The sequence below is a fragment of the Haliotis rubra genome, unplaced genomic scaffold, assembly GCF_003918875.1.
Source record: "Haliotis rubra isolate DU_JTF1 unplaced genomic scaffold, ASM391887v1 Scf720, whole genome shotgun sequence".
In the NCBI taxonomy this organism is placed as follows: domain Eukaryota; kingdom Metazoa; phylum Mollusca; class Gastropoda; order Lepetellida; family Haliotidae; genus Haliotis; species Haliotis rubra.
The window spans coordinates 144,835-165,231 of NW_025767436.1; the positions used below are offsets into that span (position 1 = coordinate 144,835).

The 20,397-nt window shown below is 40.6% G+C and overlaps 2 protein-coding genes across 2 annotated transcripts; both read left to right on the forward strand.

The window, feature by feature from the left end:
- Positions 1-168: 168 nt before the first annotated feature.
- LOC124259441 lies at positions 169-14,961 on the forward strand. The gene is made up of 13 exons (XM_046693583.1): positions 169-264; positions 1,365-1,485; positions 2,176-2,294; positions 5,117-5,187; positions 5,506-5,624; positions 6,067-6,111; positions 6,554-6,617; positions 9,167-9,261; positions 9,844-9,981; positions 10,901-11,003; positions 11,800-11,964; positions 13,043-13,193; positions 14,623-14,961. Exons 1-12 carry the CDS (start codon positions 210-212, stop codon positions 13,133-13,135), a joined length of 1,188 nt encoding a protein of 395 aa, XP_046549539.1. The 5' UTR covers positions 169-209; the 3' UTR covers positions 13,136-13,193; positions 14,623-14,961.
- On the forward strand, positions 14,694-20,158 carry LOC124259442 (muscle M-line assembly protein unc-89-like). Its single transcript, XM_046693584.1, has 4 exons — positions 14,694-14,937; positions 15,196-17,522; positions 18,812-18,843; positions 19,395-20,158. Exons 1-4 carry the CDS (start codon positions 14,694-14,696, stop codon positions 19,420-19,422), a joined length of 2,631 nt encoding a protein of 876 aa, XP_046549540.1. The 3' UTR covers positions 19,423-20,158.
- The last annotated feature ends 239 nt before the right edge of the window (positions 20,159-20,397 follow it).

Below are 20,397 nucleotides of genomic sequence, written 5' to 3' on the forward strand. Positions count from 1 at the left end.
AAATACAAGAATATAACTATCACTGTAATTTAGAAATATAAAATAATTGTATTAGGATTAGTATCAATCGAAATACGAAACTAATCTTACTTTTGACCATATGTTTCCTTGTTAAATGATCAACCATTTGTTACAGTTTTGCGGGAACCAGCCAATCAGGTTCATTGTTACATCCCCGTGTTGGACGCACGTGCTAGTTTTTCATAGAGATGGATAAGAAGGCAAAATTGTTCACGAAACGTTTTGCCGAAAGATTGGCAAAAGGTAATGAATCAGTCGTAACCTTACACGAGAGCAGTTCAGATTGCTCTGTTATTTTCCAGCATTGTAGTATCTTTGCAACTGAATGTACAACTCATCTTCAACGAGAGAGCCTGTCAGTATTTCGTATTTCGTCTTCACTGGTAGACTGGATCTGTGAAAACGTCTAGCACTGTTGGCAGACTAGTAGGAGAAATCGACGACGAGCCCCATATCAGATCTCAGACATGACATCGGTCACATTAAACTGGTGCGCCATGTTACAACTGAACGGCGTCAAACCAAAAATCTCACTTAGACCCATCACTTTCAGTTTCACAACTTTAAGAACAGAGACCAGTATGTCTGGTTAATAACTTTAAACAGGAAAACACAAACAAACTGCTTAAAGATAACTGGTAAAATAGTACCATGAAAAGAGCATATGTGCGATTAGCTGTTTGTGTATATATGTCTTCAGTTTTTGAACAAAGAATTATTAAATGATAAATTTTGCATTATTAATATACTGACATCAGAAAGAAAGTACCTTAATGATGCAAATCAAATCCTTGTTGGAACTACCCGTCAAGATCTGAGTTATAATTAGTTAATTCGTCAGTAACCCATGCTTGGCATAAGAGTTAACTAACAGGATCGGGTGGTCAGGCTCACTGACTTGGTTTACACATGTCATCATATCCCAATTGCGTAGATGGATGCTCATGCAGTTGATCACTGGATTGTCTGGTCCAGACAGATCGATAATTTGCAGGTTGCCAACATATAGCTGGAATATTGCTGAATGCAGCGTAAAATTATACTCGCTAACCTGTTTTCGTATCTGTATTTTTATGTTGTACGTAATAAATTTTAAGTAATTTGACAATACACTTCTTGATTTTCTTTAGGACACAGGTTTAAGTAAATGTAAAGGTGTTACAATTTCTTGCTCCGAGTTCATAGTTTCATTAGGTTTCAGCTTTTTGATCAGTAACATCTTTATTCAAATTTAAGATGAATAAATCAGATTTTTTTAAGTTGTCTGAAAAGTTAAAGTATGTTAATGAATTGAAAATGATAATCATCCTTTCGCCATTCATAATAATGAATTTCTTTTTCAGGAAAGCCGAAGAACATCAAGAAAAAGTCTCTTCTTCTGAAGAGTATACACAATGTTTCAAAAGAATCCTTGAAAAGAGAACTAAATGATAACTTTGATTTGTATCTGAAATACTTGAACAAGTAAGTACTCACAAAATAAACCAAAGTCAAATGCAATTGTTTAAATATGTATATAAAGTAAAATTGTAGTGTAATTATCTTGTGTTTTTTCTGTATTGTTAAAACCTGTGATGGTCCAGGTTACAATGAGCCTTCAGTAACCCATGCTTGACGCAAGAGGAGACTAACGGGATCGGGTGGTCAAGCTCGACGACTTGGTTGACACATGTCATCGGTTCCCAATTGTGCAGATTGATGCTTCTGCTGTTGATCACTGGATTGTCTGGTCCAGACTCGATTATTTACAGACCGCCGCCATATAGCTGGAATATTGCTGAGTGCTGTGTAAAACTATATTCACTCACTCACTCACTGTATTGTTAAAATATTTATGATGTATGATGCTCCCTAATTTTGATAAATTTCCGAGGTGTAATCTGAGTATGGTGAGACAGCAGTTGATTATGAAGAAAACATAATGATGGTAATAAACTAATGTTTGCTTTTAAGAATCAATTGCTATGTGTCTTGATGTTCCCGTCTCCTAAACATTTTATCCTAAATATGTTCACAATTTGATTTATTATTTTTCTGAATTTTTAGGTTTTTAGGTTAAAATTGTATAATGAAATGCTGTATATTTGGTTTTAATATACAAAATCATTTTTAATACTGATTTACTTGTTTCTATTTTTCTGTATGACCTTGCAGATGTTTGAAAAGATTGACTGTGGAAACACCAACTGGTGACAGTGACTTCAAGCTGATTCAGACATGGGAAGACTGTCAGAATGTTGTTAGTCTTACCAAGCAGGCATCCAGGCAACTGTGTAACTATTTTACACGTTATTTCGTTCCACACATTGTTTTATGAACCCAGATAGATTGGGGGGGAAGAATATAGGCCTCAGACGATGTATACTTGTCATAAGATGCGACTAAATGGATGGGGCTGTCATGCTTGCTTCTCAGTTGCAAAGGTCATGAACATGATGTCAGTCACTGGATTATCAAGTCCAGACTCCTTAAATTACAGACTGACGTCATATAGCAGGAAGTTTGCTGATTCATTACATAATGTACATTGTCTGTCAGATCTAACAATGCTAGTCCATCTTCCAGTTTCTATGGGTAATCTATGGTTAACTGTTCTAAAGCGTGTGTACCATATTCTAAGATTTAGAGGTAGTTCCAGAAGATAAGAATTTAGATGAGGTAATTATTTATAAAGATTGTAATATTTACCTTTTGGGGTAGCAATTACTGTTGCATTCCATGATTGATAAAACTGATCAATAAGAATCCTTTTAACATTAGTTTATAAAGCACTAGGAGAAACAATATACTGTGACATCCACACATGATATAAGCCAGTATACTGTAGGATATTTTCCATTGCCATAAGTAGGCTAAAGTATTTTCATATCCCCTTGAATAGTCACCCTTAGTACATATATATGTTGATGCAATATGTCTTAATTTAAAAATGATAATTCATTACATGAATTAATAAAACTATAGTTAATACCTAATCATTTTATCCATCTCACATATTTTAATGCTCTTTGAGTCTCTTATAGCCTTCTGGCTACTTGTGCTCTATGCATTTATGCATACATTATTTGAATGTACTAGATAGGGCTGCGCAATATAACCGATTTACCGGTTGAGACATGAAAACGATACGTATTGCGATACGCTGATCGAAAACCGGTATTTTGACATGCATTCGGAAAACTTCGTAACACTCGGAAATCTTCGGATATTTCCGTTTTTTTAATTGTTCTTTTCCCTGTTTCATTAGTGCCAAATGTTACTTACATTTTTATTTTATCATGATTAAAAGTTTTTATAAAAGGTTAATCAATCATAGTGATTTTGTTGTGTTTTTGCTTTATAATCAAGCATTAACTTGATTATAAGTAGTTTTTGTTAATAACATAATCCTTGCAATATATTGCAATACATATCGCAATATATGCTTCCGCATCGCAATATATCGCAATATGAAAATTCTCTGCAATACCCACCCCTAGTACAAGATGAGACTACTACAAACAACTACTACTACCTAATGTTGTCTTATTTTTTCTTATCCTGAGTCATGATCTTTGCTTATCTCCCTTTCCCTTGTGAATGGTAGTGGAACACTTGAATCTCTTGAAGTTCCGGATAAGTATTAAATATCAATTTTACTTGAAAAATTACATTTTTTACCTGGGCACATGCCATTATTATCAAGGGTACAGCTTAATTCAGCCTTATGCAACCAACCATAAGATGTGTTGTTTTAAGCGATCTGTCTTTTGGTAGGTCTGTCTTATGGGAAGATACCGTCCTGCTGTATATTTCTAGAAGGGGATGCTTCTTAGGGAAGGGGTGGGTGTGTGAACTGGTGAAGGAGAGGGTGCCTTTCTGTATATTTTTAGAAGAGAATGCCTCTTAGGGTGGGGGGGGGGTTGTGAACTGGGGAAGGAGAGGGTGGCCTTCCAGGGCTCGATTTAGTGCTTTTGTTACTTGCACTGGTGTAACCCAATATTACAAAGTACAACCTAGGTATTAGTAACTTTTTGAGTGGGTAAACTTCTGAATAAAACATCTAAATAATTCAATATCATATTTCTGTCATTACATATTGCAATAAAACAGTGTAACTGAATTTGGCTGGTGCAACTAGGTTCTTATCTTAGGTTGCACCTGGTGCAAGTAGGTTAGCATCTCTTAAATCGAGCCCTGCCTTCTGTATATTTCTAGAAGGAGATGCTTCTTAGGGAGGGGGGTTATGAACTGGGGAGGGAGAAGCAGTGCCCTGTTGTATATTTCTAGAAAGGGATGTTTCTTGCGGAGGGGGGTTGTGAACTGGCAAAGGAAAAGGTGGCCTTCTGTATATTTCTGAAAGGGGATGCTTCTTAGCTTCTTAGGGAGGGGTTGCTAAATGAGTCGAATACGGTATGTGCTCAGTAATTTCTGATTGTTGTAAGGGGCATTGAGTGTTGCTGACAATGTCAGTCATTGTCGTTTGTTGTGTTGCTGGAATATTGCAACTTATCTTGCCTCACACATAAATGTTGTTTTCTGATTGGCGGAGCGCTCTTCTATTATTTTCAATATACCCCGCTTAACAAGTGAGTAACATTTTCTATGTACCCTGCTGGGAATGCCGAACTCATTTGGTACTTCGTAGTAGTCATTCTTTATCTCGAAGAACATTGAATCAATGCGTATGATGTACGGAAATTACCGATGTTTTGCGAATGCAAATCGATGGAATGAGATTACTCTAAATTTGTTTTTCTTGTCGTCTTGTCGTCTGGTACTCCTTGCTATGATCCAATACCCATGCTTCAAACAGTTCAAAATTACCATTGAGGTGTTCGGTAAGATAAATACTTTGTTCATTGGTCCCTCGGGGCCCATGGGTTGATGTACCCTCGATGTTTGTTTATGTTCCCCTTGCCCTTCTTGCTCAGGGAACATAAACATCATGGTACATCAGCCCATGTCCCCCTAGAGACCAGTGAACAGCTTATACTGTGACATTAAACAACAGACAAATGCAGCGCAAGAGATCATGTGTTTGTTTTCTTATCCTTGTGTATGACATCGTCTTTTGTCTCAAATACCATGATATTCACTGACATTCTGTGATCAGGTACACAAGTGACTCTGAAAGAACTTGAAAGTGAAAGGACAGATTTTGTAAATATTTTACAGAAGTATGAGGTAAGTGTTTTTATTTTTCCGTAATATTCATTTTACTTGCATAGACATTCAAATTGATATGAATCCTTAACTTGGCTTAAGGCCATATGACCAATACCATTTCAAATGACAAGTCTGGAAAAAATTGAGAGGCTAAGGGATCTGTTTTAACCAACATTAAAAAAGCCTAATATTATAGAAAACTGTCAATATCATGAAAAATTTGTCAGGTTGATTGTGAATAACCCAAGTTTGGTTATAACTATTACTGTTTTTTAATCATTCATGTGTAACCATGGTTACAAGTTGAATTGATCTTTATCTCCTCTTCTCAATCAGGACAAATGTGACATCGTGTCAAAGGAGATGGTACCAGCCTGGATGGCAGCCACCAAGCACCTGCTAGCATCAACCCGGAACTCGAAGGTCATCAACAAACTCATGCTGTACTATCTCAGGTACTTGCAGACTAATTATTGTCCGTGGTACGATGGTTAAATGTTAGTAATCCTTTTTCTATGGAATGCTGCCAGCGAAAACATGTCACTGTACAATTGCAGTAATCTTGAACCCATCTAAAACCCATTTGACCTTACTAAGTATGGAGATAGTTCTATCTGCACTATTCAATGTCCTGATACTGTTAAATATACTGAGGGAATAAATATACTGAGGGAAAGAAGTAAGGGAACACATGAAAGGACAAGTGTTCCATCTGATATGGATTCTTGTGCAAGGTCTCTCTCTCTCTCTCTCCCTCCCACCTCTCTCCTCCCTCTCTCTCTCTCTCTCTCTCTCTCTCTCTCTCTCTCTCTCTCTCTCTCTCTCTCAAGCCCATTTCTGGTGTCCCACACTAAACTCACTCACTCACTCTAATGGTCTCCCTCATTACAATTTCAGCAAACTACAGAGTGTGGCTGAAGACAGCATGCAAAGTGGAGAAAAGTGAGTGAAAAAGCAAAGAATATTGAATTCAGCCGTCCTTTATGAAATTGGTATCCCATGATGCCTTGGTCTCATTAGTTCATATTGGAGATTTTAATATCATTGCTGACACTGATCCAAGATAGTTGATAAAGGTTAATGGTTTTCCCTCCAAACCAGGTAGAATTTCTTTACGTCAGGCTTTCCCCCATGTGAAGCTAATATGCCTTAATACAACTGGAATACTGGTAAAAGCATTGTTACTTACTTATCACACTCTCCTAATACAAAATTACACCATTCATCTGTTCAAAGCAGTGTTAATCATGTATTATTGTGTCAGAATGCAGTGTCTGTTCTTTCCTAGATGTACATGTTTTCTTTGACATCTGTATTTCTTTGACATACTTATTATATTTTGGCATCTATATTTCTTTGACGTATATGTTTTACTCTCTTGCAGTGTAGAAAACATCACCAGTGATCTGAAGAAGTTTCTACTCATGTCCTACTTGAGATCCGGAAAGGTATGAAACATTTGATTCATCAGAACCTGCATAGTGACCGATAATTTGCCTCAAGTCTGCAGCACGTCAGTTAAAATTCCCTGTTTGACTTAAACCTAAACATAACAAAAACATTTGCAATGACTTAATCTAATTCCCAGCACCCCAACACCAACAAACGTGAGAAATAACACAACTATAATAATGTTACTGTAATATATATGATATAACTTTTATGAACTTATTAACTTCAACATGACATGGTTAATGTGTTCACTCTTCACCATCCGCCTCCGTGGTGTAGTGGTTTGAGCGTCCGCCCGGAGTGCGGAAGGTCGCAGGTTCGATCCCCGACCGTGTCATACCAAAAGACGTTAAAATATGGTACTTGTTGGTCCCTGCCTGGCGCTCGGCAGTAATGGGTACAACAAGGACTGGTCGGCTCGGAGTCAGTATAATGTGTCTGAGTGGGGTATTCATGCTTCACTGCGGCATGGTATCTCAGTGGGCTAGCACTATAAAACCAGCTTCATGCAGTCTGGGCTACTACAAGCAGCTACACATACACATACACACGCATGCACGTCGTCATATGAGCGAAATATTCTCAAGCACGACGTTAAACCCAATTTCACCTCCTCACTCTTCACGCTGAAGACTCGGGTTCGATTCCCCACATGGGCACAATGTGTGAAGATAGTTTCTGGTGTCCCCTGCCATGATATTGCTGGAATATTGCTGAAAGCGGCGTAAATCTAAACATACTCAACACGACGTGTGAACCATAAGTAAATGTTACACCAAACAAAGACAACATGTGAGACCTAAAATGTAGTTAGGCAAGGGAGGTAACTCCAATGCGCTTGTGTGACTCCAATCATGTTAACCCGTGAAGGTTCGGGTTAGAATGAGCCTTCAGTAACCCATGCTTGTCGTAAGAGGCAACTAACGGGATCGGGTGGTCAGGCTCGCTGACTTGGTTGACACATGTCATCGTATCCCAATTGCGCAGATTGATGCTCATGCTGTTGATCACTGGATTTTCTGGTCCAGACTCGATTGTTTACAGACCGCCGCCATATAGCTGGAATATTGCTGTGTGCGGCGTAAAACTCAACTCACTCACTCCAATCATGTTAATCATGTTGATACTGTCAAGAACTAACACCATGAACTTGTGGAACTGACTTGTATTTAACACATGTAATATTTGAGATTACACTTTCTCAGTAAAGTACAGATTCTAGTACTTTTGTTGGGTTGAGTCCCACCCAGGATTCGAACCCACACCTTCAGAATCAGGAACCTAATTGCCAATGTAATCATCATTCTGGTACACTAAGTCCGTGGTCTCGACTATCAGTTGTCCGAATTTCATATTTGTAGAAGCTACGGTAGCTGAGTGAGTTTGACGGCTGATTTTGTGTGCTGGCGATAAGGTGCTCTGAGGGTGTGGGTTCGAATCCCAGATGTGATTCAACCTAACAGCATCCCAAATAGAGCATGTTTTACATTGACAACTTCCTAAATGGCATTGTGTATTTCATGGCTTCTTGTTACGGACGAGAACATACCAATCTCACTTCTTGTCTTGGATGAAAATGAACTTTTCCCACTTATGGACGACAGTGGACTTAACCTGCTTCATGTTTTAGACGAAAATGGACTTATCCCCTTTCATGTGGACGAAAATGGACTTATCCCCCCTTTCATGGACTAGTCTGGTTATGGACAAAATGGACTTATCCCACTGCTTGTTATGGTTATGGAAAATGGACTTACACCAGTGCTTGTTATGGATGAAAATGGACTTATCCCACTGTTGGTTATGGATGAAAATGGACTTATCCCACTTCGAAAATGGACTTATCCCCTTTCATGTGGACGAAAATGGACTTATCCCACTGCTTGTTATGGACAAAAATGGACTTACACCAGTGCTTGCTATGGATGAAAATGGACTTATCCCACTGTTGGTTATGGATGAAAATGGACTTCTCCCACTGTTGGTTATGGATGAAAATGGACTTATCCCACTGCCTGTTATAGTCGAGAATGAGCTTATCCCACTGCCTGTTGTAGACGAAAATGGACTAGTCTCACTTCTTGTTATGGACAAGATTGGACTAGTACAATTACTTGTTATGAACGAAAATGGACTTATCCCACTGTTGGTTATGGACTTATCCCACTGTTGGTTATGGACGAAAATGGACTTATCCCTGCCTGTTGAATGTATACTGCCTGTTGATGAAAATGGACTAGTCTATAGGTTGTGGACAAGATTGGACTGCCTTGTTATAGAGAAAATGGACTTAGTCTGTTGGTTACTTGAAAATTGTTATGGACAAGACTGGACTTATGCCCACTGCTTGTTATCTTGTTATGGACAAGACTGGACTTAAAATGGACTTATCCCATTTCATATGGACAAAAATGGACTTATCTCACTGTTTGTTATGGACGAAAACGCACTTGTCCCACTGCTTGTTATGGTCGAAAATGGACTTGGCCCACTGCTGTTGTGGATGAGAACTTTCTTATCCCTGTTTGTTGTTGATGTTCTGCAGGTGCAGACAGAGGAGCCAGAAGCACGCCCCAAGAGACCAGATGTTGTTGCCTCTCTCCTGTCCATTTACATTGATCTGCTCGTGTACATAAACAGGTCAGTGATGCTTGGCTGTAGTTGCTTATCGGGCATACTCAGTATTACTTTCAGGTACAAATTTGTGTCTCAAAGATGTGTTGCAAGCCCAACTGACAGATGTTCTCAGGACCTCATGGAACCCTTTTCATAAATTTTTTGTACAATTCCCACAGACCCCCTTTGATAGACTTGTACAATTCCCACAGAAGTTTTTTGATAGACTTGCACAATAGATAGATTGATCTTCAGTAACCCACGCTTGTTGTAAAAGGCGACTAACAGGACCGGGTGGTCAGGCTCGCTGACTTTGCTGACACATGTCATCATATCCCAATTGCGAAGATTGATGCTCATGCTGTTGATCACTGGATAGTCTGGTCCAGACTCCATTATTTACAGACAATGCCATATAGCTGTATATTGCCCAGTGCGGCATTAAACAAGAAACCAGTCTGAGAGAACTGTTCATGAGCAGATACATGTTAATAATTAATCTTCATTATTTTGGTTCTCTTAAAAGTTTGTCTCATCAGACTATAGCTGTGTACTTGGAACTAATGAATATGAAGGTTGGTGATGGAATGTCTTTATTACCTGCAGGGATAATGAGAAAAAGAAGGTGTCAAGGGAAATAACGAGCTTGACGTCCTACCTTCTTGGAGATTTGCCAGTGAGACTTGACGTTCTTATCCAGATCAGCTCTCCAGTAGATTCAACACATGTGCTCATGTTTGCTAGGTGAGAATTGGAATTGAAAGCTGATTACCATATATCGCTGCATTTAAGCGACCTCATGTAGAAGATAACCCCCTTGTAAAACCTTCAAAATGGATTCTAATTTATGTACCCTGTCTATAAATTGACCATGAATGAAACTCTTCATCAATGCGTAAATTATCGCTATGTTTGCAAGGAAAATGTGTTCGTCTTCTGTTGTTGTTGTTTTGTATGATGTTTTGTCACATACAACTCTAGAATCTGGTGAGAGAGTGAGATATGTCCTTAAATTTTATGTCTTGAAAAGTTTATAAATTTGTTCAAAATGGCCAACATATACTTATAAAGAAAAGGTTAAGTGTGATCTATCAGAGGGACAGTTTGTGCTCAAAAGACTGCTTCCATGGTGTAGTGGTTAGAGCGTCCACCCGGAGAGCGGAAGGTCGTGGGTTCAATCCCCAGACACATAATACCAAAAGACGTTAAAATATGGTACTTGTTGGTCCCTTCCTGGCGCTTGGCATGAAATGGTACAACAAGGACTGGTCGGCTCGGAGTCAGTATAATGTGTCTGAGTGGGGTATTCATGCTTCACTGCGGCATGGTATCTCAGTGAACTAACACTAAAAAAACAGCTTAAGTCTGGGCTGGTGCAAGCAGCCGCACATACACACACATGCACTACATCATATGAGCGAACTATTCTTAAGTATGACGTTAAACCTCAATTCACCTCACCTTGTATTCAAAAGATTGTTGATGGTGATATATTCTGATGTTCATGCTGCTTTTTAGGTCTTCTGCAGAATCCAAAAATGTTTTGACAGACTAAGGCTAAGAACCAATTGAAAAAGCCATGAAACCTTTAATACCTTACAAAATCACATCTGTGTGAATATAGCCGTGATAGTGATGTATGGTTGGTCATTGATGCCTCCAGGTCGTGTTTAGAGAAGATTCCAGGAACTCTGGACCACGCAACATACCTCAGGGTCATGCTCTGTCTCCGGAAGTTCCACGACAAAATTCCAGATATCATTGAGGTATGTATAGATGCTGGCTTGGGAACCAGGTCTGTGTTAGGCTTTGTGGCTGGAAAGATAAGACTGTGACCCAATGCCTGGTCCCCAGGTATCCAGCCCCAATGCTTGTTCCCATGTAGTCAGCCCCAATGTTTGGTTCCAAGTATCCAGCCCAGTGCTTGGTCCCTTGTAACCATTACCTTATGCAATGCTTCTGGTAAACCATTTGCTACCACAAAATGGTAACTGAAAAATATTTAACACACTGCTATAGAACTTGATCTCAAGATCTCATTCGTCTTCTGTGCTTTTGCAACAGAAATTGTTTGCCTATACCCCTCCCTCTTCTCGTCAATTGCAGTGATTTTGAACCCATTTGACCTTACTAAGTATGAAGATGGTTCTATCTGCACTATTCAATGTCCTGAGCTATGATACTGTTAAATATACTGAGGGAAACAAGTAAGGGAACACATGAAAGCACAAACGTTCCATCTGATATGGATTCCTGTGCAAGCCTTGGGTGAAAATCTTACAATAAGCAACTCAGTCAGTCAGTCAGTCAGTCTCTCTCTCTCTCTTTCTCTCTCTCTCTCCCCCCACACACTCTTCCCTCACCTCTCCCCCTCTTCTGCCTCCCCCTAACTTTCGCAGCACAAATGACGTTTGTTTTACTCGATTGTATTGTTATACTCCATGTCTTTATTTGTTTGGTGCATCAACTTGTACTTACCTGACGACAGATTTTGTTGCAAGTATTTTAGTATTTGTACTCAAGTAGAATCTCTGTCTGTACCATCTTTTTATATTGCTACAGAACAGCTGGAAGATAAGAGCACCCTTGGGATTCATTGACTGGCTGCAAGACAAGAGTCCTGAGGCGATGACACAGATCCCTGATGACATCCGCTTCAAGGGGAGACAAATCACTCACTTCCTCCTTACAAACCTCTCAGAAGACCTGCAGACTGTTCTTGAAGACGTAAGAATGTGTCCTCTGCTAATATCCACATTTACCACAAAGGGTCCCAAGTGCCTGAAGCTAACTGTAAACTGAGTCAGCGCAGTGGCTGCTCATAGTGGATGGGACTCTCCTACCCAGAGTTCCGTGCGGCAAGCCAGCATAGTACCTCTGCCACAGGCCAGAAAAATGTGACGATTCGTCACATCTTGCAATGTCCATTCAATATAATGTACAGATTTCTTTTACACTTTTATTTTTGACGAGTCTACACATCTAATTAAATATCTTGTGTAATGGAATTGTTTACACTGAGAAAATATTGTAACACTATTTCGATTTGCGTAGCGATCCTTTGTTTACATAGGTTGTACGGCTCCACGTGCTGTCATCGAAGCTGATGGAGAGCAAACGATGCAGTCAGTTTGATATCTAAATATGTACTGTCATAGACCTTACTGTCGCAGTTGTGGAAGAATATATATGTAACAATGTAAAACGTTATGAAAAGAGCACCGAAAAGCTTTTGTGAGTCCAGTCTCATCATATTATGAATATGTGCGTTTGTTTACAAACAAGTGAAAAGTCCGGTAACGTGATATGCAAATTAGCCTGTGGCAGTGATGTTATGTTAGTCATCGCTGTGCCAGAGTGTGTTGGTTTGGGTTACTGTTTTGCATAACTACCAGTTTGTAACCTTGGCTATCCATGTGATGATTCTGCTGTTGGTTGTTTCAGCATCCGGGGGATAAACAGGCCCATGCTTGTCGTATTAGGCGACTAACAGGATCGGGTTGTCAGGCTCGCTGACTTGGATGACACATGTCATCATATCCCAGTTGTGTAGATTGATGTTCATGATGTTTGTCATTGGATTGTCTGGTCCAGAATTGATTATTTACAGACCACCACCATATGACTGGAATATTGCTGAGTGCGTCATAAAGCAACAAACAAACTGGAAGGATTAGTTTGTTGTCACCCGGACCAAACTGAGAGAGAATTGTCTTTGGTGATGTCCAAGACTCTCTCAAAGTACAATGTCGGGTGCTGACTAAAGTTTTGTGTGAAGACTCAAACCCTGATTTCCATTCTGCAGGTGCTGACGGACAGACAGGCTGTCAGTGACTTGATGTTGGTTGATGAGCAACAGGATGACCAGAAGGACGAAGATGGCAGTGGACGAGTGTGACCCGGAGGAGGAGCAGCCTCTCTTTGTCATGGACAGAGGGAAGACAGCTGATGATAGGGTGAGCTTCAGACTGGGCTGGGGTAGGGGTAGAGGAGGAGCAGACAGCTGATGATAGGAGGAGCTCTCTTTGTCATGGACAGAGGGAAGACAGCTGATGATAGGGTGAGCTTCAGACTTCGGGCTGGGGTAGGGTCAACTAGAGGAGGAGCAGCCTCTCTTTGTCATGGACAGAGGGAAGACAGCTGATGATAGGGTGAGCTTCAGACTTCGGGTTGGGGTAGGGTCGATTAGTCAGTGTGCTCACTTGCACCTGTGAAGGTCCGGGTTAGAATATTGGTCTTCAGTAACGGAATTGGGTGGTCAGGCACGCTGACTTGGTTGACACATGTCTTCGGTTCCCAATTGCGCAGATTGATGCTCATGCTGTTCATCACTTGATTGTCTTGTCCAGACTCGAATTATTTACAGATCGACGCCATATAGCTGGAATATTGCTGAGTGCGGCGTTTCAGTATAGCCCCAGAAACTCTAGCTTGTCAGGTGACATCACTACATTGGGTGTCGGATGGTACAGTCAAGCACTGGATTAGCTTCTGACTTCAGGCTGGGGTGTAGTTGACTGGTCAGTGTGCTCACTTGCTGTGTGAGAAATCTGGGTTTCAGTATAGCCCCAGAAACTCAGGCTTGTCAGGTGACATCACTACATCGGTGTCGGAAGGTACAGTCAAGGACTGGATTAGCTTCAGAATTTAGGCTAGGGGTGTGGTCGACTGGTCAATGTGCTCGCTTGCTGTGTGAAAAATCTGGGTTCGAGTATTTCTCCAGGAACTCAAGCTTGGCACTACATCGCTACTTTGTGTATTGGATGAACTGACACAGATGTCTGTCCTTATGGAGGATATAGCTGGGTATTGTTTCAATGCCAAGCTGGAAATAGTATAGTGGCAGTGGAGGGGTACCGGTATGATGAGCTGATAGCGTTACCTCTGACCCTAGGCAGCCAGCTTGAGTGGTATACTTAACTGGGAGCAGAGAATGTAAATCGGGTACACAAATAATCTTGTCCAGGGTAACAATATAATGCTTTAAGAATACAGGATCATGAGCATTGTAAATATACTCATTATCAATATTATGTTAAATGATTTTAGTGGGAACAGTACTAAAAAATATATAGGTGTTTTGTGTGTGTGTGTGTTTTGTTCTGATTTTACTGATAAACCCTAAGCGATATATCAATTTACTTTATTGAAATCCTTTGCTGTATGATTTCATTTGAAGGGCTTAGCATCAATCTGGGGCGGTGGGGTAGCCTATGTTGGCTCGTCATGCCGAAGAGCCGGGTTCGATTCCCCACATGGGTACAATGTGTAAGGCCCATTTCTGGTGTCCCCTGCCGTGATACTGCTGGAATATTGCTAAAAGCGATGTAAAACCATACTCACTCACTCACTCACTTAGCATCAATCTACATTTTTATCTTCCAGAAATCAAAACAGAAGTCGAAGGGAAAAAAGAAAATAAGTCAAAATCATCAACTGACCCCGTCCAAGAAGAAATGGACATTGAGTCTGAAGTTGAAGCAGAAGATCTGGAAACTTCGAGAACTGTTGACAATACAGCTGAAGCTGAAGTTGAAGTCATAGATCTGTCCAATGTCCTCAGTGCAATTTACGACAACAAACCAAACCAATATATCGGAACAGAATATGTATCCACTTCCTCACTGGATTCCCCTCGGAAAAAGTCCAAGTCACCGTTCAGCCTGCCGGCTACGAAAGACAAGGAAGAGCTCCAAGTTGGTAAAGCCGGACCAAGTTGATGAGATTGTACTGGACACATCTGATGCTGATGAAGCAAAGGATATGATGGTTCCCAATCTCGCTGCTCACCTCAAGCATGGCGAGCAGGTTGTTCCTGATATTTTCATAGTGGATGATTCAGAGGCTGGCAAAGCAGATTCGTTCACACAGATAAAAACAAAGGGAAAGAAAAGCACGACAATGTCAGTTACTTCTCAAATTGTTGACAGTGAATCAGAGGATATCACCTTGGTTCAGATGTTATCTCCCAACAAAAGTCCACACCTGTTGTCCCAGCTAAAGGTGATGTTAATATACAGAATGTAGAACAGATTTCTGGGAAAGGAAAAAAACGCTTGAGTTCAATTTCATCTCTTGAAGATAATGTATTTTCTCCAAAGAGAACTCCTAGTGTTAAGGTTAATGGAAAATCTCCCAATATCTTGAAAGTCAACAGCACACCTCAGTCCCCAAACTCAGCTGCTGTCATTGAAATAGAAGATACAGATTCCGCAATTGACACCGATAAAGAAAAGGATCTGCTGGGCAGTCCAAAACATAACTCGTCTCGCCTCACAGCCTCGAGTCAGAAGGAAACCAGTGACTCTGATAAAGAACAAACAAGGAAGATGAGAGATTCTGATTCTGATTCCAGAAAACCAACATCCAGGGTTTTGCAGCAGGATGGTAGTGCTAGTGGTGTAGGATTGAGATCGCGCAGACGTTCTGCCAACAGTGCTTCAGAATCTGAGTTGGCTGGTGAGCCATCAGAGCAGCAGATATCTTCCCCCAAACTTAATAAGCCAAACTCACCTATCAAAGGTTCTGTTTCTAGTCCAAATTTGGGTTCGAAGAAAGTTTCAGATCCAAAGATTCTTTCTCCCTTCATTAAACCAAGCTCAACTGTTCGTGATTCAATAGCCAGGTCGAGGAAGACTTCAGAAAAGGAAGATGCAAATCCATTTAGGAGTCCACGAGGATCCAAGAAAAGTTCTGATGAGGATGTTTCTGGTCCCGTGAGAAGCCCATCCAGATCTAAGAAGAGTTCAGATGAAGAAGCTGCAAGTCCATTGAGAAGTCCACGAGGGTCCAAGAAAAGTTCTGATGAGGATGTTTCTGGTCCCGTGAGAAGCCCATCCAGATCTAAGAAGAGTTCAGATGAAGAAGCTGCAAGTCCATTGAGAAGTCCACGAGGGTCCAAGAAAAGTTCTGATGAGGATGTTTCTGGTCCCGTGAGAAGCCCATCCAGATCTAAGAAGAGTTCAGATGAAGAAGCTGCAAGTCCATTGAGAAGTCCACGAGGGTCCAAGAAAAGTTCTGATGAGGATGTTTCTAGTCCCGTGAGAAGCCCATCCAGATCAAAGAATAAATCAGATGAAGAAGCTGCAAGTCAATTAAGAAGTCCACGAGGGTCCAAGAAAAGTTCTGATGAGGATGTTTCTGGTCCCGTGAGAAGCCCATCCAGGTCAAAGAAGAATTCAAATGAAGAAGCTGCAAGTTCATTTAGAAGTCCACGAGGGTCCAAGAAGAATTTGGCTACTCAAGATGCAATACCTTTGACAACTTTGAGTCTGAATAAGGATTCAAATGAGAAAGTTGTAAAACCTGTGAGAAGCCCAAGGCGACGCAGCTCAACGTCTCTGTCCATCGAGGAAACTGAACCGTTGACAGATACCTCTAGAAGTCCAAGAAAGAAACATGAGCTTGAGCCATCTGCCGTACCCAGTTTGGAAACAAGTTCAACATCTCCTAGAAAATCTGAAGGTAATATAAGCCCAACTAAACCACAATTAATCAGCCCTATGAGACAGTCATCACCAGTTAAGAAGCCAGCGCCTGTTGATGAGTCTGTCACCCTGAAAACACCAAGTCGCACGCCACGAAGGAAGAGCGCCATGTCTGCTCAGGAGATGTCAAGTGTTGCCAAGGAGGCCAAAGTTCTTGATACTGATACCGTGTCTGAAGATGATGTTCGCAAATCTTCCAGAAAAAGGAGATCAACAAGATCTGGGACTGACGATGAAGATGCTGCACCAAATGTTAAAACTCCAAGGAGAGGAAAGAAAGGATCAAAATTGGATGAAAGTCGTGGCACAGAGTCCAGTGATGTATTTTCCTCCCCAGATCGAGGGAGCAGGAAGACATCCATATCACTAAACAGGAGTTCAGATAGCAGCTCAAAGGCAAAAATTACCAAACTTACATCTTTGTCTGATCAGGACATTGAAGCAACTTCTCAAAACAGTGCAAAAAAAATGAAAAAGACTGTTTCTACTTCAGATGGTAGTCAGATAGATATCCCAGAGTTATCCGACAGTCAACATGTGAAGACCAATTCTAATACCACACCTGGTAAGAACACTGTGAGGCAGACGCCAACTAAAGGGGATGTTAAAACTCCGAGGAGAAGTTTAAGGGCAGCAGTCATTGATTCCCCTATGGTCACAAGGTCAGGGAGGAAGGTCAAAACCCCAAGGAAAGGGAAGACAACTCCAGGTGCCACACCTTCATCAAAGTCAATGCAGACTATTAGGGAGGACAATGAAGATGGAGAGGTGGTCTTCAACATGACGCCAGCCAAACAGGTAATCAGTCCTTTTAACACTGATATACAGACTTTGTGTTTGAGAAAGCATGGTGTCAGTTTGAAATATTTATATACAGAAAACAATCAAGATGTGAGTAGCACTGCCATAGCCCAGAGATGCCAAACTCCTTTATCATAGTCGCTACCAAATTTAAGGCTTTAGCTACGATAATACGTTTGCAGTAGAAATTCTACGAAATTTGAAGAAGATTCATGCAAAATTCGGATATATAAACAAAAACAAATGTTTTCGTCGATTAAATACATTTTTTGACTTCAATTACCCTCCATTCATCAAATTTAATGACATATTTGAACTGGAATCATTGCAAGTAACAATCTGGAAATCTGCTGTTGGAGGTATGTGAAATTAAAGCTTCAATGTTGAATAGTATCATTTTATCTTTTTGAGAATCTATCATGTTTTTTAGTATTTAGTTGACTACTAATTTTATGGTCAAACTACTAACTTTGATCCTTGGAACTACTATTTTGCAACACTTTGGGGTTGGCGTCTCTGATAGCCAGGTGTGTAAGTGCATTAAACACAACTGTCTTTTTCTGGCATATTAATTCACGCAGTCAAATTCTCACTAATGCCAGGGGAGCTGTGGTAGCAGAATCGTTGATGGGGCTGCCTATCGATAAAGATCATAGAGACCGATAATCTTTAACAAGATACTGATTGATTATCCATAAATATCAGAGACCTAACTTTGAGCAAAAGTGTCTGAAAGAAGTGAATATATTTCATATCACTGGTGTGTGGTGACATGTGTTTGTATGGGTTATTAACAAAACAGCGTCCCGAACATAAAACATCTGACTGGAAAGTCTAAGGTCATCGCCATCCCCTGGCTATGTAAAGTCTTAAGACCAGTATCCATGAAGATCTGGGTTAGATTAGGTCTTCAGCAACCCATGCTTAAAGTTCTTGAAAGGCAATTTGATGAAGGAGGTAGAATCAGCTCTCAAACGTCGTGTAGAGAATATAAGAAGCTGTTATACATAAAAAGGTGTCATGTATTCAAACCCATGCTTGTCGTAAAAGGCGACTAACGGGATCAGGTTGTCAGACTTGCTGACTTGGTTGACACATGTCATCATATCCCAATTGCATAGATTGATGCTCATGCTGTTGATCACAGACCACTGCTATATAGCTGGAATATTGCTGATTGATGCGTTAATCGACTAACCAACCAACCAGAAGATCAGTGTGGTTTTAATTGTTTTCCACTTGGATATTTTAACCTCTTATCGTAAATTGCATTCTATTTTTTACAGAGGAAAGGTGAAAGTGTGACAACACCTCATCGGTGAGTACTGTATTTAAACAACATGTTTGCCTGGAATGGCTTTCAAATGCTAGTTTGTGCTTCAAACTCTGTTACATTACATTATCACTGTTTTTCTCTATGTAGTGTTGGGCGGTGGGGTAGCCTAGTGGTTAAAGCGTTGGCTCGTCACGCCGAAAACCCGGGTTCGAATCCCCACATGGGTACAATGTGTGAAGCCCATTTCTGGTGACCTCCGCCGTGATGTTGCTGAAATATTGCTAAAAGCGGCGTAAAACCAAACTCAGTCAGTCTATGTAGTGTTACATCAGAGTTAATTATTAGGGCGGTGGGGTAGCCTAGTGGTTAAAGTGTTTGCTCATCACGCCAAAGACCCGGGTTTATTTCCCCAAATTGCTACAATGTGTGAAGCCCATTTCTGGTGTCCCCGCCATGATATTGTTGGAATATTGCTAAAACTGGCATAGAACCATACTCACTCGCTCACTACTTGCAAAAATGGCATTCCAACACAAATTGAATCACTGTTGGTCTAGGTTCTTGATAAATGGTAAAATGGTTTCTATTTTCAGCTCAGCTCGCAAGAAGACTCACGAGTGATAACTGGATGAAGACAGGATCCAAGGGGCTTTCATTACATACCAAACGCATGTCTTTCTTGACTAGGAATAAGTAACTTTTGTCTATGTCCTCTAGAAGAATCAATTATCTGTGTAATGTAATGGTAAATATTGTTTAATTCTTGGGGGTTAAAGCGTTGGCTCGTCACGCCGAAGACCCGGGTTCGAATCCCCACATGGGTACAATGAGTGAAGCCCAATTCTGGTGTCCCCCGCCCTGATATTGCTGGAATATTGCTAAAAGCGGCGTAAAACCAAACTCAGTCAGTCAGTTTATTTCTTGGTTTGCAGAAACAGGTGAGGGTGGTCTGACTTGTGTCCGAGTAGTGTGGATCAATGCCTATCATGTCAGTCACTGGATTGTCTGGCCCTGACTTGATTATTTACAGACCATTGTCCCGTAGCACTAAGATTGCTGAGTGCAGAGTTAAACACATCTATTTGAGTGAAAAATTCAGGTGTCATGAGATTTTGGATTTTTGTTCTCGTCTGACATGTGTCGGAAAATGTATACTGTTTGAGTCAAGCTACTCTTTTGTCTTCCAGTTCCAGTTTTCTCTGAACAAGCATAATACATGGACTGTATTTGACAGGGTTGGCAGGGGTGGAAATTAACCCATTGCCCGACGTCCTAGTTCAGTGTTTTTTTCCGTCAGGCAAGCAAATTTGTATATCACACTGTACCGGTGTCGAGTTGACTTTCCAATGTTAATTATGTTGTTTATCTAACAAATCAGCAAGAAAACGGTCGGTATGGTGGAAAAATTATCAGGGCAAGTGACTTTACATGTGCCAATGTACCGGAGTACACTGTCAATTTTAAAGTTATTTCCACCCCTGGGTTGGGGGTCCAGAGGGACTTGGTTGAGGGTCACCAAAATATGCGACAATCTCTGAGTACAATATTATACAAACTTTATGGATGACAACTTCTTTTATTTCGTGAGTGAAATGT

What these genes read in the sequence shown, in the direction of transcription:
- LOC124259441 (XM_046693583.1), top strand. Translation starts at nt 210, where the DNA reads ATGGATAAGAAGGCAAAATTGTTCACGAAACGTTTTGCCGAAAGATTG. An exon ending in TATCTGAAATACTTGAACAA is followed by an intron (nt 1,486 to 2,175) that starts GTAAGTACTCAC and finishes ATGACCTTGCAG; the next exon opens with ATGTTTGAAAAGATTGACTG. An exon ending in AAATTCCAGATATCATTGAG is followed by an intron (nt 11,004 to 11,799) that starts GTATGTATAGAT and finishes ATATTGCTACAG; the next exon opens with AACAGCTGGAAGATAAGAGC.
- LOC124259442 (XM_046693584.1), top strand. Translation starts at nt 14,694, where the DNA reads ATGGACATTGAGTCTGAAGTTGAAGCAGAAGATCTGGAAACTTCGAGA. An exon ending in ACATGACGCCAGCCAAACAG is followed by an intron (nt 17,523 to 18,811) that starts GTAATCAGTCCT and finishes TATTTTTTACAG; the next exon opens with AGGAAAGGTGAAAGTGTGAC. An exon ending in AGTGTGACAACACCTCATCG is followed by an intron (nt 18,844 to 19,394) that starts GTGAGTACTGTA and finishes TTCTATTTTCAG; the next exon opens with CTCAGCTCGCAAGAAGACTC.